Raw genomic sequence first — 15297 nt, 5'->3', positions numbered from 1 at the left:
TGTATTATATATTGTATTATATTGTATGTTTTATGTAATAAATGTGTAATAGAATTGTATTCTATTGTAATGTATAAAACAATTGTAAAATGAAACTTGGAAATAGAAAACACACTGATAAAGTGTTTTAAATAAAAAAGCAAAAGCTATATTTCTTGGAATTGCAACTTTTCAGACATTTATATTTGTGTACCGTTAAAACACCTTTGTATAATATACATGGTTTTTTATGTATTTTGTATCTATATATATATATATGTAGTATTTTTAAGAAAATAAAATAAAATTTATAAAACACAGAGCAGCAAATGATGATGTAAAAGGAGATGATATTTGACTACACTCCACGAATTCTGATGTTGCTCGCTAAAGTAAGATTCTTTTCTTGACTATCACATCTTTTCTAGTATATCACATTTATGTTGTACGAAAAGTTGCAATGGTTTTTCTTATTCTTTTCTGTTTTCCTTTCTCATTTTCTCATCACGAGATCGGTCGTTTTAAATTTCAACAAAATCAAATTCACGCTCTCGAATATATTCACACACTTAAAGAAAGTGACCATTTAAACTCGTGCACATAGCACAGAATAGAACCGCATCCTGTGGACATAGCGCACCGACGTGTCGCTCGTGGACTGGCTGCGTAGTTCGAATGTGTACCACTCGTGGTACATGCGCTAGTTTACGGGGCGGAAAAGTGATTACACATTCTCTTATGGACCTGGCCGCTCTCAGACTTCTCTCTGGTTTCACTCGACATTGGTAAAAGAAAGATAAACTCTGAACTGGTGTAGCCAGTTCAGATAAAAAGAACAGACCTATTTGCACCAAACCAAACCTTACGAGTTTAAAATGTTCAACCGCAGACTCTGCTGTGTGACGTGACAGTGACCTCTCATTTAATAAAAAACGTAATTTGTGTAGATGTACGAGGTAATAACAAAAACAACAAATAATACGAACGTGATAAGTCGTGATCCAAGAAATTATGTATGAATTATATAATTATATAATTACATTAAATTATGTTATACGTGTGTGTTACTACGCTTTTATTTACTAATGTTATTTATCTTTTTTATTTAGTTAAATTGTACAATGAGTCAGATAAAAAATGATCACTCTAATTTTTTGCTGTCAAATTGCAAAACTAAAGGTTAGTCCACAAATTATATCACTTATTTTTATGTAGGAATTTTAAATTATCAAAGTACATGCCAAATAACTACTTGCTTTTTTTTTAATTTTAGTACGAGAGATAAGGCAACCTGTAAGACTTGTACAAGGTCTTAGTGGCAAAAAGTCACAAGATGATCAAAGAAGTATACTTTCAAAATTTTTTACATGCATTAAAATTTTGTTTACATATAAATACTAAATATTGTTTATATAACTTGTTACACACACAACATATTATTTGCAGATCCAACCATTAAACTGAGTCAACCTGAAAGACTCACCCCTTATGGAAAAAGAGGGAGTTGCAAAAAAAGTAAGTATCATGTACTTATATACAACAAGTAATCAAATTTGTTGATTTGCTATTATACAGTAGATATTTGTATGTAATTGTTATACATTATTTGCAGATCCAACTGTTACACTAACTAAACCTGAAAGACTTACTCCATATTTGAAAAGTGCACAGAAAAGTTGTAAGAAAGGTAATCTCAGATAGATTTTATTTCTTTATCTATTATATATCTTACCATCCGTGTACACATGTATGCAATTTTTGTTTACACAGACACTTTCCTTCAGCACGATACAACAAATGCAAGAAGAAATTTAAACTTTTATGTAAATAACAGTCCAAAAAGAAAAAAAACAAAGTTACATGATAGAAGGAGCTTCTTATTGCCACCTAATACTATAAAAGAAACATATATCAAAGAAAGACAAAGCACCTTTATATTGCCTCAATGTCAAACATTAGCGACGACATCTAAGATCAAAAGTCCTAGATCATCCGATGAAACGTGTTCATCTTCAACAAAAAATGTTTGTTTCAATATCATACACGAAAAGAGTAACGCAACGCCAGTTGTACAACACACTTTGTTGCGCATACCCGATACGATTGACGAATCCGGTGTACTAAGTATTGCATGTTCGTCTCCCGCTTGCGCACCGAGAAACAAAAATGTCCAAAAGAAATTAAATTCCGATAAAGATTTTTGCATTACCGTTTGCGTTAGTCCAAAAATAACCAACAGCCTACAATTTTCTGAATCCAATGCAAACAAAGTAACAAAGGAAGGAATAACAAAAGAAACATATTTAGTTAACGAAATAGAGAAATTCGCACGTACTGTGAATAATCAAGAAGAAAATGCGCATTCGTCACGAATGATCAAAATGACAACCGACGGGTGCGTGCTTTCGCCGTGCAATAATAACGGACCTGACGAACTTGTAACTCTTCGTAAAACTGATCTTACAGCTCTAGAACTCAAGTTGGCAAGTCTCATCGGTAGACTGAAAGAAGATCTGTCGGAATTAACTGCATTTGCAAATACGATATCTAAGATAAATGCAGCGAGTGAACTAAATGACAAGGACGAAAAGAAGAAACGGGAAACAACTGAAAATTTAAATGCCATCATTGAGATACCCGAAAGAGATAATAATAATCTTGAAATGCAAGTCGGTCTTGAAATCAACAAGGAAAATGAAAATTCGAATAATATAAAATGCTCGGAAAACGATATCAAATTCAAAACGAGAAGACGTTCTGCACGTTTGATGGCAAAGTCTTTAAATAATTTGTGTAATTCTAATTCCAACGATAGTTTCGTTAATTTAGAAAATGAACTGAATATCACACATGCGAACTCTAACGTAAAGTATACACCTGTTAAAAATTGTAAGTATCCTGATGTTACCAAGTACAAAAAAATAAACGGAAAGCCTATGAAGGAATATCTGGCGTTGAAATCGCGCATGAGCTGTTTGTTGACACCGAAGACACCGAAATCATACAGTTCTTCTAATTTGGGACACATATGTCACGAAAACGGTAACGCAAAAGCAAGCATATCAAATAAATTGTTCTCAGAACTTAATAACTTATATGCGGATTCGCCAGATTCGGTGTAATTTTACATGTGTTTTATATTGTTACGGGCCGTGGGTCTCGTCATTTCTGATCAAACTAATCGGTCCATTACCATATCAACCATGATTAATCGGGTCTTCTAAACGACTAATGCAATTGTAGTCAATGAAATAATCGGCAAATTAAGTTAATCGGAGATAGTGAACTCTATAATTTATATAAATATATATACATATATATATATATATATATGTATGTATATATATACAGTCAAACCTCGATAACTCGAACCTCTATAAAACAATTATTTTATTCATTCCCTTCCGCTCCGCGGAAAGGAAAAAAAGCTTCGATAAAAGTCGAAATCTCTACAACTCGAAGATTTTAGCTCTTCCCTTGAGATTTGAGTTAGTGAGTTTATTCGAATGTATATATATACGTATATGTATATATAAATTATACACACATGTAATCTTATATCTTACGTATTATGTCATAAATTATTATATATTATAAGGAAAGAGTATAAAAAAAAGTAAGAAATTGTAATAAAAGTTGTAATAAAAATAAAGTTTTTAAATGCAAATTTGCTTTATTTGCTACATATAATTGTGCTGCGCTCAAAGACGGTACGTAAAAAAAGTGCAATCTCAAACATGTGCGTGTTACGTACACGCGTTAAAAACTTTATGTACAGTGGACAACAATGATTCGCGGAATTGGCGCGGACGGTTCGAGAGCAGGGAAGAATCGCTCGGGGATCTCTTTGCGATCTTTCCGCGGAATCATTGTCGCCCACTGCACCCGTATGCTCCGAAGTACGACGGAGTATTCCGAAGAATACTTTGTGTATAATAAGAGCATATAAATGACACAATCGCGCGTTCGCGCTTGTATTTCTGAGGCACATGCTCGTACCCGTTTGTGTCCCCGATTGTTGATTATGTCATGCGTTTGCTGCGCGATATAATGCGCGAGAGTGTGTACAGAACGAATCAACGGGGCGCACACTGTGATTCATCGACAGAGATACAAGAGTGTGTTATATTATGAGTGCTACTAACTGAGAGAAGAAGCAAGTATGGCGCGTCCTAAGCACAGAGCGGCCGCAGATGTATGCGCTGACTGCGGAGCACTCGGTGAGATCTTCTTTTTCTTATGTCTCAGACGGACCTGCTCTTGTGTCCTTTCGCAACACAATATTTGAAACGATTGTGATCGAGCGTTTTGTTCGAACTTTGTTATCTTAAATATTATATATTCCGCTTCTCTCTCTCTTCTCTCTCACATCCCCCGCACAATCTGCATCATTCTATATAAATAAACACATATGTGTTTATGTAATGGAATTTTAATAATTAGCGTTGATTTTATTGAGAGAATGTGACGGTGTGTTTTAGAACCGGGATGGACGTCGATAAACAGAGCTATTTTGTTATGCGACGATTGTTGCGGTATTCATCGCAGTTTAGGACGTCATGTGTCGCATGTCAAGTCCTTGCATAAAGGTGTTTGGAATGCGCAACTACTGAACGTTAGTAATCACAGTGTGTGCCAAAGTATAAATGAGAAAGCAATGATTTCTTTACCGTATGCTTACTGCTCGAGAAATAACACTCTAATAATAATATTCTAGATGGTGCATATGCTGAATGACAACGGAGCTAACAGTATTTGGGAACATTCCCTATTAGATCCTAGCAATTCCAAAATAAATAGAAGAAAGCCACAAGCTAAGGATCCTTTACAGTTAGTAAATTTTGCTTCAGTACATTGAATATTATTGTTCAAGCATTGTCTTTTCACTACAGAGTCTGAGATTTCTGATTACAAAATATTCTGTTAAAAAAACCTCATAAAAAAGTACTTTAGCTTCTCTTGTGTTCTCTTTTGTATGTGATGAAAATTTTCATTTTCCATATTGTAGTCCTGTAAAAGCAGATTTCATTAAAGCAAAACATCAACATCTGGCCTTTATATTGCGGCCAAGCAAGGAAGAATGTTGTACTGAAGAAGAACTCAGTAGACAATTGCACAGTAGTGTTCGTACAAGCAATTTAGAAACTTCATTGAGGCTATTAGCACAGGGAGCTAATCCCAATTACTTTTATAAGGTATGTTTCAATACATCGCAAACATTTGTTTGTTTGTTTTTTTTTTTAAATTAATAATACAAAATCTGTATGTATGTAGGAGAAAGGAACCACACCTTTACACGTTGCAGCTCGAGCTGGACAAGCTCTCCAAGTAGAACTTTTAATAGCTAATGGCGCAAATCCAAGTGTGGTTGATTCAAGTGGTCAGATAGCTGCTGATATTGCCAAGTAAGTAACAGTGAAATTTAATATAGAATTATATACAGAAATTAATTGTATAATAAAATATGTCACTTTTATCATTGCAGAATGGCAGGACATATCGACTTATCTGAACGCATAATTGAATGTATGTACGAAGTAACAGATAGACTGACATATCATGTATGTTCCCGTAAGCCGAGCCATCAGGGTGATGAACATCTCCTCATTTCACATCTTGCCAGTTTAGAGAAAAATGATTTAGCTTTGGAAGGAAAAAGCAGATTACAGATGGTATGTTACGGTTTATTTACTTGATTTATTTTTGCTCAATGTTTTTTGTAACATAATGATGTTTTTGTTCTTTATTTTTGTGCAGTTACCAAATCATTTGCTAGAGGAATTAGCTATGGATGTTTATGACGAGGTAGATCGTCGGGAAACAGAAGCAAGTGAGTATTAGTTTTGTAGTACATTAATGTTTTTTTTATATATAAAAGATCGAGATAGAATACCTTGTGTAATTTAGAAAAAGAAAAAGAGATAAACACACAAATGTGTCTTATACAATATATTTTGTATATTAATTAAATCTATTAATGATAAACTATATATTTTTGTCATGCTATTCCTGGAAGGGTGAGTAAAGAATTGCACATAATGTGTTTAAATTTATTCTTAATAATACAATCTAGTCCAATTTGTGTAATTACTATGACAAAATATGCATAATAAAATTTTTATGTGTAAGCAAAAATTAATATCTCATGTTTTACAAATAGTTTGGTTTACAACCGCATCTTTGCCTGAGAAGTGCACCGTTCCTTTTCTGCCAGTTAATCCGCAGTTGTCGTCTACTCGAAACCAAGGACGGCAAAAACTAGCAAGATTCACGCAGAAAGAATTCACCACCCTTATCGTAGATTTGTTGGTTGAGGCAGGACGGAGACATACGCTCGCTAGCAACGCGCTTAAAAGTATATTGATATTAAATTTAATAATAAAAACGCGCGCACATGTATTATTTTATAAAATTATTGAGTAGTATCAATTGTTGCGGTAATTTTAGATCCCGCGGTGTCTATGCTACGCAAAGAGCAACTCGGTAAACACGGATCTCAAGTGTCCGACGACGAACCTTTGTACGACAGTGTTGCATCCGACGATGATTATGCCGCTTTGACATCCACAGATAATACTGTGTCCGATGTTTCGAATCAACTTAAAGCTAACAAGGAGGTAATTCTCAATTTCAAAACTTGAAACTATTTTGATTCTTCAAGTACAAATATATATACATTAGCAAACGCATAGTAATATTTTTCAAGTGTAAAATAAACCCCGAGCATCTCTGTTGCACAGAAATAGAGATATTTTATCTAACATAGAGAGAAATTATACATGTATACATACATGATACCTTTGTGTGTGCGAGTATATTAGTTCCGCAAACTGCTTATCTGTTTTTTAAACAATCTTGAGAGATTATAAAAGGAAAACTTATAATTTTTACAAAGTTACACCATTAGAGTAATATTTATCTTTCTATGATAAAATATTAAAGGTACCGGCACTAATAACAAAAAGAGGAATAAGGAATTGGCTGAGCACGTGGCTTTTCTGTAGGCAGTGTTATTAGGCAAGTGCACAGGTCTGTTTGTGCATGCGCGACTATTGCCAAAATCGTTAAAAAAATTTTTTACTCATTAAAACAAAAATATATTAATTAGCCATTTGATTCATGTGGTGAACTCGCAGTCCACTAAACACGACTCTTACGAGTATTCATAACAACTCGCAGTAATAATACATATATCAGAACATAACAGTTCTTTTTTTTTTTGTGTGATCATTATAACACGCTCTTTACACTTCTTGTGTGCGATGTTGGTTTCAAACAAAGATTGTTATTGAGTTGTTGTTGTTTCAGGAAACGTTTGCGCCAATGGCTAAGGGTCTCCCGTCTATGGTGGAAGTTTTGAAGAAACAACTGACTCTGTCGGAATCGAACGTGCGAGATCTTCGCGAGCAGATACACACTTTACAGAATACCGTCGAGCAACTTACCCGAGAGAACAGCGAACTGAAACACATGCTACAAGTAATTGATTTTTTTTTTTTTTATAGAGCACAATGTACACACTAAAAATTAACGATGTTGATGTGTAGTTGAAAGGTTCTGGCGATAGCAATATAAATGGACATGCTGGTGGAGAACAGGAACCTGAGTTAGAACCGGTGCACGATATCAAAACGTCCAGTACACGCGGAAATCAACGACCGGCATCCATGTACGAGACAAGAGAAGGCTTGCGAAAACCAGCACCGTGGTCAACAAACATTTGCCAAGTAATTTGTTTTTGTCCGAGTAACGCCAGCGATCGAATCGAATGTCATTGCATCTGCTCATTGTATTATTTTCATGTAGACAAAACGCGACACGGACGCGTTATCGCGAAATAACACGCAAAGCTTGTGGGAATGCGGTGCTCTTAATTTGCCACCCAGCGAGGAGGTGAATCGACGAACGGAACAAGTTACCAGGCGAATTCAAGAGCTGTGGATGGCTATGCAGGATCCGAGTCAGCGAGAAGCTTTTGTTCCTTGTGCCGAAAGGATACGTGTCGCTGTCGCTGAGTTAACCGCTATATTTCCTCAGGTAAATCTTATGACTTTTTCTCGAACAATTTTAATTTGTCCGAAAGTTACAAAAACAAAAAAAAAAAAATAGATAAATGTTTATTAAATTTAATTGTTACGTCGAGATAGAATCCAATAGAAGAGAATATTAGATCTGCGTTGCGTCAGTTGAACGGCAACACCGGGAGACTTCAGGCAGAATGTTCCGGTCTTCAAAGGTGCACCAGCGATGCCGAGCACATGGATCGTTGCCTGCAGCAAGTACGCTCATGCGCTTACGATATTGCCAAAGCAACCAAGCTACTCGTTACGCAATTTCAAATGTAAGCTCTCTTTCTTTCTCTCGTTTTATCGCGAAAGTATCAAGAGCTTAAGATTATTTTTGTACATTTTCAAGGAATTGTAAATATTTTTGTACAGCGCCGCAATTTCTGGACGAGGAATGTTTTCTTCCTCTCGAGGTTTTAATCACAATGTTATTGCACTTATTTTGCATATTCATTTCTTGCAATAATAACGTTCGTTCTCTTGTCTTCTCTTGTTTAAAAAACATTTGATATAAATATAGAGGACAGTCTTACTTTTTTTTTTCTTTTTTTTTCTCTTTTTTTTTTTTTTTTACAATTGTTACAATTATTAAATTATTTAATTGCCAAGAGAGTTGGTGAATCTATACTCTATTACTAACAAATGTGTGTGTAAGCCACATGACATCGTTTAGCATATAATTTTATATTACATATTATCGTTTTTTTAGTATCTGTGACAAAGACTGAATAGCGACAAACCAATGAGTTCTATTATACATATATATGGCAACTTAAGTTCTTGTTTAATGAATATAAATCTCATTTAAGCAAATTTTTTACTGATAAAAGACTCATCGTAAAGTATGTTAAATAATTGTTATAAAAATAGAACACGTTAAAAAAAAGAATATAATATTAGTACTTCTACGATCTGTTGCATATTCTTCATGTAATTAATAAGAATGTAAAATTTGTCTATAACTGATGGTTTGAAAATTTTATTGTTGTGTTATCATCAGGAGATTTAAATCTATATATGTATATATATATATATATATACATACATATAAATTATTATTATATATATATATATATATATAAAAAAATATATATATATATATTTTTTTTGTTTTTTTGTTTTTTTAACAAATTTATATTTTGCATACATTAGCGTGACATAATGCTTTTTGCTGAAAATTAGCCGATATCACAATAACATAATCTGAATTTATTGTTTTATATCAGTTTATTGTATGACTATTGGTCTCATTATATCCAATTGATTTGTAAATTGTTTATTTGTTTCACATTTCTGATGTTCCATATCGGTCTTTCAGCTTTTGTTGATTACATCATTAATGTGAAGACAATCTGTGCAATATTTGTGCAACTCGCAATAATCAATTATAGACAAATACAAAATTTATTGAGTTTTAGTTAAACAAAATATTTGCTATAAACGAACAAACAAAATATTGTTTTACCTGTTTTTACTCGGTTTTTGTACGTGTGCTTTCCAGCTGCGTACATAGGCAACACTGTGTTAGACACAGCGTCGCCTGTGTACGTAGCTGGAAAGCACCTGATGTGTATAATAATTTATAAATGATATAATGAGGCAATATTATATAAGTATGTATCTGAGTATTTTAAGTATCGACGTACATGTGCAGATGAGACCGCATAATAATAGTAATAATAAAAGGAACACTAATGTGTGACGACTCCGTGCAAAAACGCATCTGTTATTAGAAACTTATTATATTTGTATATAAAATATAAAAATAGCTATATATATATATATATTTGGCCACGATATTTATGTGTGTGAGAAGATTCACACACACACACAAAATATATATTTGTAGGACGTTTTGTACATACTTTTTAAGCATATCTGGCCAGTTTTTTCTTCTTGAGTGGAAAATAAAAATATTATATTTCACTCGAAGTTACACACACATAATTGACTTTTTATTTAACGCTCTTGCTGAATATTCAATCGTTTGTAATTCAAATGAATTTTAAAGATGTTTTGCCGCACCATGTTGCCACTCCTGTATTCAAAATAAACTAGTTACACAATGGCCGGAGCTCGGCAGACCAATTGCTAAAGTTGTCGTCTCCTTCGACGCTCGATTTGTTGATTTTAAAAGTAAAAGCAGACCCCTCCCCAGTGATTTGTTAGCAATTGAACCAATCGCGTTCGATAGCTGCAAGCATCGGTTTGGCTGATAGCAGCCACATTTGATGATCGTTGGAAAAAGAGATTCGCCTCCGCGAATCCGTTTCCGAACGGGGTGTGCGGAACTCATGAGAATCGAGCCGCACCCCGAGGAGTCGATTCGAAAATGTCAGCGACCAATGAAACGTCATTCGCGTTGCGAATACACGGCGAGGGAACGGACGCCTAGTGAGTTTCGGCAACAGGGACAGACTCGACACTTCAAAGGAGGGTTTTCGCGCTACCTGTTACGAAAACTCGACGGGTGATACAAAAACACGTGTCTTTCGGTGTCTTAAGGATTGGATAGTACCGTTTGTTCGCGGGCTGTTTCGTCGCGCGCTCTCGGTGGTCAAGTTTTGGTCAAGGACGGAGGATATCTCCGAGGCTGGGGTGTCCCGCGGTGGCGGATTGTCGGGAATTCGACGGGCAACGTGAGGAAGGCGCGTCGTATCGCCGCTCGCTTGTGCGACGCGTGAAAGCAAGAGCGGAGCCCCGTGAGCGGCGTGGCGCGGGGCGGCCATTTTATATTTAGTATGACGTAGCTGGGTGTAGCATAGCATTCTTATTGCTGTGGATTACGCGAAGAAAAAGACTAGGTAACGATCTCTGACGGGCTGGGTAAGTAAAACCTGGTGTGGCTGGTGGTGTGCGAGCGGTCAGTCAAATGAACGGAAGCGTTGCGACGCGAGGTGATGTGTGAATTTTCAGTGCGTGCGTGTTCCCGCGAATAGGACTCGTGAGAGGAGGCCAACGCGCGGAAGCTAGCAGCGCTCGGCAGCCTCGGTGAGCAGACGAGGCGTTCTGGGAGCGAACAGCGCGAGCGAACGAAAAAGCGAGCGTGAAAAAACGGAAACGAAACGACGGAAAGAAAAACTTTCCCTTTTTTGAGACCAGGCCGGCTAATACCACACAAAGTGAGAATATATTGCTTTTGGTCGCGACGGTGTGTCTGTAGCATCGCGCGAACATGAGCGAGGAAAGCAATCCACGTACGCTGTACGTGGGCAATCTAGACGTTATGGTGACCGAGGAACTGTTGTGCACGCTTTTCTCGCAAATAGGCGCCGTTAAGGGTTGCAAAATTATTCGCGAGCCGGGTAACGACCCTTACGCATTCGTCGAGTTCACGAATCATCAATGCGCGGCCACGGCATTGGCCGCCATGAACAAGCGGTTATTCTTTGAGAAGGAAATGAAGGTTAACTGGGCGACCAGTCCGGGCAATCAGCCGAAACTCGACACTAGCAATCACCATCATATATTTGTCGGCGATCTGTCGCCAGAAATTGAGACACAGACCCTCAAAGAGGCGTTTGCACCTTTCGGCGAGATCAGCAACTGCAGGATCGTGCGCGACCCGCAGACGCTCAAGAGCAAAGGCTACGCTTTTGTGTCATTTGTTAAGAAATCCGAGGCCGAGGCGGCTATCACAGCAATGAACGGCCAGTGGCTTGGTTCACGCAGCATCAGAACAAACTGGTCAACCCGAAAACCACCGCCACCGAGGTCCGAGAGACCCAGACACTCGAACAATAGTAAACCTAATTACGAAGAGGTACTTAACCAGACAGACACTGTGTACTTTCTAAATAGTTAGTCTTTGGCGAGTTGGACTTTGCGATAGATAGTTAGCTCCTGCTAACTAATTCCTTGTAAAACCAGCTTGTTAATAATGTGCACAAATAAGATGAGACATGTAGCAATATTCAAAATTCTGTTATATAGTTAATTTTTTCATTCTCACCAATAAGATTTATTCCTATAGATGCCAAAATCTGCATAGTCATAAATTTGAAGTAAAAAACCACTTAGTAGCAATAGATGTGAATATTGTAAACATTGCATAAAATATGAAAAAAAAAGAAAAGAAATTGGATTGATAGTGTCTAGATTCGTGCTAAAAATTGTATACAATAATTTAAAAAAAATTTTATATTGTTTTCAACAGGTATATAACCAAAGTAGTCCAACTAATTGCACTGTATATTGTGGAGGTTTTACAAATGGAATCACAGATGAATTAATAAAAAAGACATTTTCCCCTTTTGGCACCATTCAAGATATAAGAGTGTTCAAAGATAAAGGATATGCTTTTATTAAGTTCACAACCAAGGAAGCTGCGACGCATGCTATTGAGTCTACACACAATACAGAGATCAATGGTAGTGTTGTCAAGTGTTTTTGGGGCAAAGAAAATGGTGATCCAAACAGCGTGGGTCCTAATGCAAATCATCAAGCTCAACAGGTTATTTATTTCATTTATATTTACAAGCAAATACATTTATTTAATATTTGTTGTATGTATTTTATTATGCGTATAACAAATTAGTTGTAAATTATTTAACAAATTTATTTTTCATATATTTTAAAAATATATTTTTCTGCACATATATACTAAAATTTATATTACAAATGGTACATATTGAAATGTGTTTTTTTTTTTTTCATATTTGTATTAATTAAAATTCAACTAGTTTAATGTGCAATATTCATTGCGTGTATAACAGCAATTTTGACGGACAAAATATGTTAACTTATTTTGCAACAGGTAACAGCAGGAGCGGGACAGTATGCGTACGGATATGGCCAACAGATGGGTTACTGGTATCCACAGGGCTATCCTCAAATGCAGGGACAGTTTTTGCAGCCTGCTCAATATTATAGTCAATATTATGGACAGCAGGCACAGTATATGAACAGCATGAGGATGCCTACTCCGGGCGCGGGGGCCTGGCAACCGCCACAAGCCACTGCAGCACCACCGACAGTGAGTGCACCCTTGCCACCAGGACAACAACCAACTATGGTGACATACACAATGCCACATCAATACCCCACGCAATGAAATAAGATATTGGCTGGATAATTGTTACATGCGATAGTGTTTGCTCGGGGTAATCGCAAAAAATCGTTCTGTCATATACCTAATCCAAGAAGATTTAAGTTTTCCGTAATAGTATGTAAGATAATCGATTTAATGACTCTCGCACGAAAAACACATTAACATGTAACGTGTGGCTACTTTGCTTCTTGTCGCGTGCCGACACGCATGCTGGTGTATGTGCGAAAGCCATACTTTCACTTAAAACAAACGTAACAATAAAGAAATAATATGTCGACTTAAACAAATCGTTTATGCGTTATAGATTTGTTTCAAGTCCACAAAAAAAAAAAAAAAAATGTTACTTGTTTATTTTACTTACATATTCATTAAAAAGTATATAAGATTCTTTACATTGTGAGATATATTAATTTTTTTCTCTCAAATTCCTAAAAATGCGACGTTATAGCGCGGGAAGTTGGCACGGTTGCGATGCAAATAACGTAATTTGATGCAAAGTTTTTCTATGCTTTCCGCGCTTGCATATCGCGATGTGTTGAATTGGGTATATCTCCGAACTCTTCCTTGCGAGAGCCCTGAAAACTCAACCTCGGGCCCCGCACTCGTTGCGCTACGCAAGTGACGTACGTGGCAATTGCGTTGTTGATAACATTTTATTAAATATTTTTGCCACTAAAATCCGAAAGACACTTCATCCGATCATTGATGAACAAATACGACAAATGTTCATTTGAGTAGCAAAACTACTAAAACTAATTGAACATAGTTAGTAATATAAGATAGAAAAACGATTAGGTAGACATGGCGCCTGTGATGTAGCTAGACTTTTGGTGCGTTTACGCCAAGGCGTGCGGGGCTCTTTATAAACATGTAAACTATAAGACAGTCGAGTTACAACTTTTCTCGTTATGTGATATTTATCGTCGGTGGTTAAAAAAATGTGTAAAAATTTGCTACGATTATATTTGAAAGAGAATAAAAAAGAGAAAGGAAGAGAGAAAGAGAGTTTTTTAATGCGAGCTCAACATTTATTAATTACTACGATGCTGTGTATTAATGGCGCGTTGAGTTTTCTGTGAGTCTCGTTGCTCCGTTTGTGACTTCACTGTGTTTCAACAGTTACTCTCATGATACAATAAAAGATCCGTGATATACATATTATATCTTTATTATCATTACGAGAGATCTCTATTACGATGTTTACACGTGACAAAAACCGACTATGAGTACAGTGAGAGTTGCGAGAAGATCAATCGGTCATTAACACACCACGTCACATAATAGGAGGCTCTCCTACTGTAAATATTAGCGATATCCCGGTTTATGTATAGGCGACCTAGACTGAAGGAAATTTATCACACAGCACTATATACGTTTGTCATGTCATTATGTTTAACAATAATAATAATAAAAAACAAAAAAACAACGTACTTCCATTGGGATGTTTCTCAACAAAAGATGCGAATTAATCAATATACATCGATCTCTCGTTCGGGCACACACGAGCTTTCGAAAAAAAAAAACATTTGAAACATTTACACGTACACGTGCGTTCACACATTTTGTGCTTCGCGAATATATAACGCGGTAATTGGTAATTGCTGTCTTTTTTGAAATGCGATCGAACGGTTCGTCGAGTGACAATCACAGTGGTGATATACATAATAATATCAATGTGTTTCCGAATTGTCGTAGTCTGTATCTACATGACACGATCAGATTCCATCGTGTCTTCCAAGTAAACGCGAGTTTGCGGCACAATTACTGATGGTTTATTTTTCGGCTGATTGCTTTAGGACTCTCGTTAGTATGTCGATTAAAGAAAATTTGGATGTACACGCCGAGTCACACATACGTCACATCATCTGTTCATTTTTCTTTCTTTCTTTTGCCCGTTTGTGTTAATTGAAATAACGAGAAATTTTGAGCGTTTGTGTAGCCGTTTAAAAGATTTGCCGATAATTTTTATGTAACTCGCGAGACATTTAAGTAGTTTATACGAGTAATTAATGCCTAAAACGTGCGCGAGCCCAATTGTAATTGTTCTTTTTCACGAGACACATCTACAGTTTCATCGAACCTAGATCTGTGCGAGTGATTATGTTCATTGTGTTGTTTGTTTTTGAGTGCGGTTGTCACGTTTATTTACAGTTTCAGCGAAAACGATGGATGATAAGATATATATATATATATATATATATA

General features: G+C 36.1%; 3 protein-coding genes across 5 annotated transcripts; all 3 read left to right on the top strand.

The window, feature by feature from the left end:
• Window positions 1–740: 740 nt before the first annotated feature.
• On the top strand, window positions 741–3594 carry LOC109855984. Of its 2 annotated transcripts, none has more exons than XM_020430759.1 (6): window positions 741–935; window positions 1089–1158; window positions 1253–1324; window positions 1426–1494; window positions 1592–1666; window positions 1750–3594. In XM_020430759.1, exons 1-6 carry the CDS (start codon window positions 927–929, stop codon window positions 3099–3101), a joined length of 1647 nt encoding a protein of 548 aa, XP_020286348.1. In that variant the 5' UTR covers window positions 741–926; the 3' UTR covers window positions 3102–3594. The 2 variants fall into 2 exon arrangements, with proteins under 2 accessions (XP_020286348.1, XP_020286347.1); XM_020430758.1 differs by having other exon boundaries at window positions 741–992.
• A 237-nt stretch (window positions 3595–3831) lies between these two features.
• Window positions 3832–9042, top strand: LOC109855972 (ARF GTPase-activating protein GIT1). 2 transcript variants are annotated; one of them, XM_020430735.1, is made up of 13 exons: window positions 3832–4199; window positions 4461–4594; window positions 4697–4809; window positions 4988–5174; window positions 5254–5384; window positions 5465–5651; window positions 5737–5809; window positions 6140–6334; window positions 6403–6596; window positions 7288–7458; window positions 7527–7706; window positions 7786–8016; window positions 8127–9042. In XM_020430735.1, exons 1-13 carry the CDS (start codon window positions 4142–4144, stop codon window positions 8322–8324), a joined length of 2052 nt encoding a protein of 683 aa, XP_020286324.1. In that variant the 5' UTR covers window positions 3832–4141; the 3' UTR covers window positions 8325–9042. The 2 variants fall into 2 exon arrangements, with proteins under 2 accessions (XP_020286324.1, XP_020286326.1); XM_020430737.1 differs by having other exon boundaries at window positions 3838–4199; window positions 6427–6596.
• Window positions 9043–10386: 1344 nt separating this feature from the next.
• Window positions 10387–15285, top strand: LOC109856001 (nucleolysin TIAR). Its single transcript, XM_020430784.1, has 3 exons — window positions 10387–11808; window positions 12202–12498; window positions 12802–15285. The coding sequence occupies exons 1-3, from the start codon at window positions 11221–11223 to the stop codon at window positions 13096–13098; spliced, it is 1182 nt and encodes a 393-aa protein (XP_020286373.1). The 5' UTR covers window positions 10387–11220; the 3' UTR covers window positions 13099–15285.
• The last annotated feature ends 12 nt before the right edge of the window (window positions 15286–15297 follow it).

Source organism: Pseudomyrmex gracilis, unplaced genomic scaffold (assembly GCF_002006095.1).
Source record: "Pseudomyrmex gracilis isolate BER0280 unplaced genomic scaffold, ASM200609v1 scaffold_104, whole genome shotgun sequence".
NCBI lineage: Eukaryota > Metazoa > Arthropoda > Insecta > Hymenoptera > Formicidae > Pseudomyrmex > Pseudomyrmex gracilis.
This window is presented reverse-complemented; position numbering and strand designations above follow the sequence as displayed.

What these genes read in the sequence shown, in the direction of transcription:
- LOC109855984 (XM_020430758.1), top strand. Translation starts at nt 927, where the DNA reads ATGTACGAGGTAATAACAAAAACAACAAATAATACGAACGTGATAAGT. An exon ending in GTCAAATTGCAAAACTAAAG is followed by an intron (nt 1,159 to 1,252) that starts GTTAGTCCACAA and finishes TTTTAATTTTAG; the next exon opens with TACGAGAGATAAGGCAACCT. An exon ending in AAGAGGGAGTTGCAAAAAAA is followed by an intron (nt 1,495 to 1,591) that starts GTAAGTATCATG and finishes CATTATTTGCAG; the next exon opens with ATCCAACTGTTACACTAACT.
- LOC109855972 (XM_020430735.1), top strand. Translation starts at nt 4,142, where the DNA reads ATGGCGCGTCCTAAGCACAGAGCGGCCGCAGATGTATGCGCTGACTGC. An exon ending in GGAATGCGCAACTACTGAAC is followed by an intron (nt 4,595 to 4,696) that starts GTTAGTAATCAC and finishes ATAATATTCTAG; the next exon opens with ATGGTGCATATGCTGAATGA. An exon ending in TAACCGCTATATTTCCTCAG is followed by an intron (nt 8,017 to 8,126) that starts GTAAATCTTATG and finishes ACGTCGAGATAG; the next exon opens with AATCCAATAGAAGAGAATAT.
- LOC109856001 (XM_020430784.1), top strand. Translation starts at nt 11,221, where the DNA reads ATGAGCGAGGAAAGCAATCCACGTACGCTGTACGTGGGCAATCTAGAC. An exon ending in GTAAACCTAATTACGAAGAG is followed by an intron (nt 11,809 to 12,201) that starts GTACTTAACCAG and finishes TGTTTTCAACAG; the next exon opens with GTATATAACCAAAGTAGTCC. An exon ending in CAAATCATCAAGCTCAACAG is followed by an intron (nt 12,499 to 12,801) that starts GTTATTTATTTC and finishes ATTTTGCAACAG; the next exon opens with GTAACAGCAGGAGCGGGACA.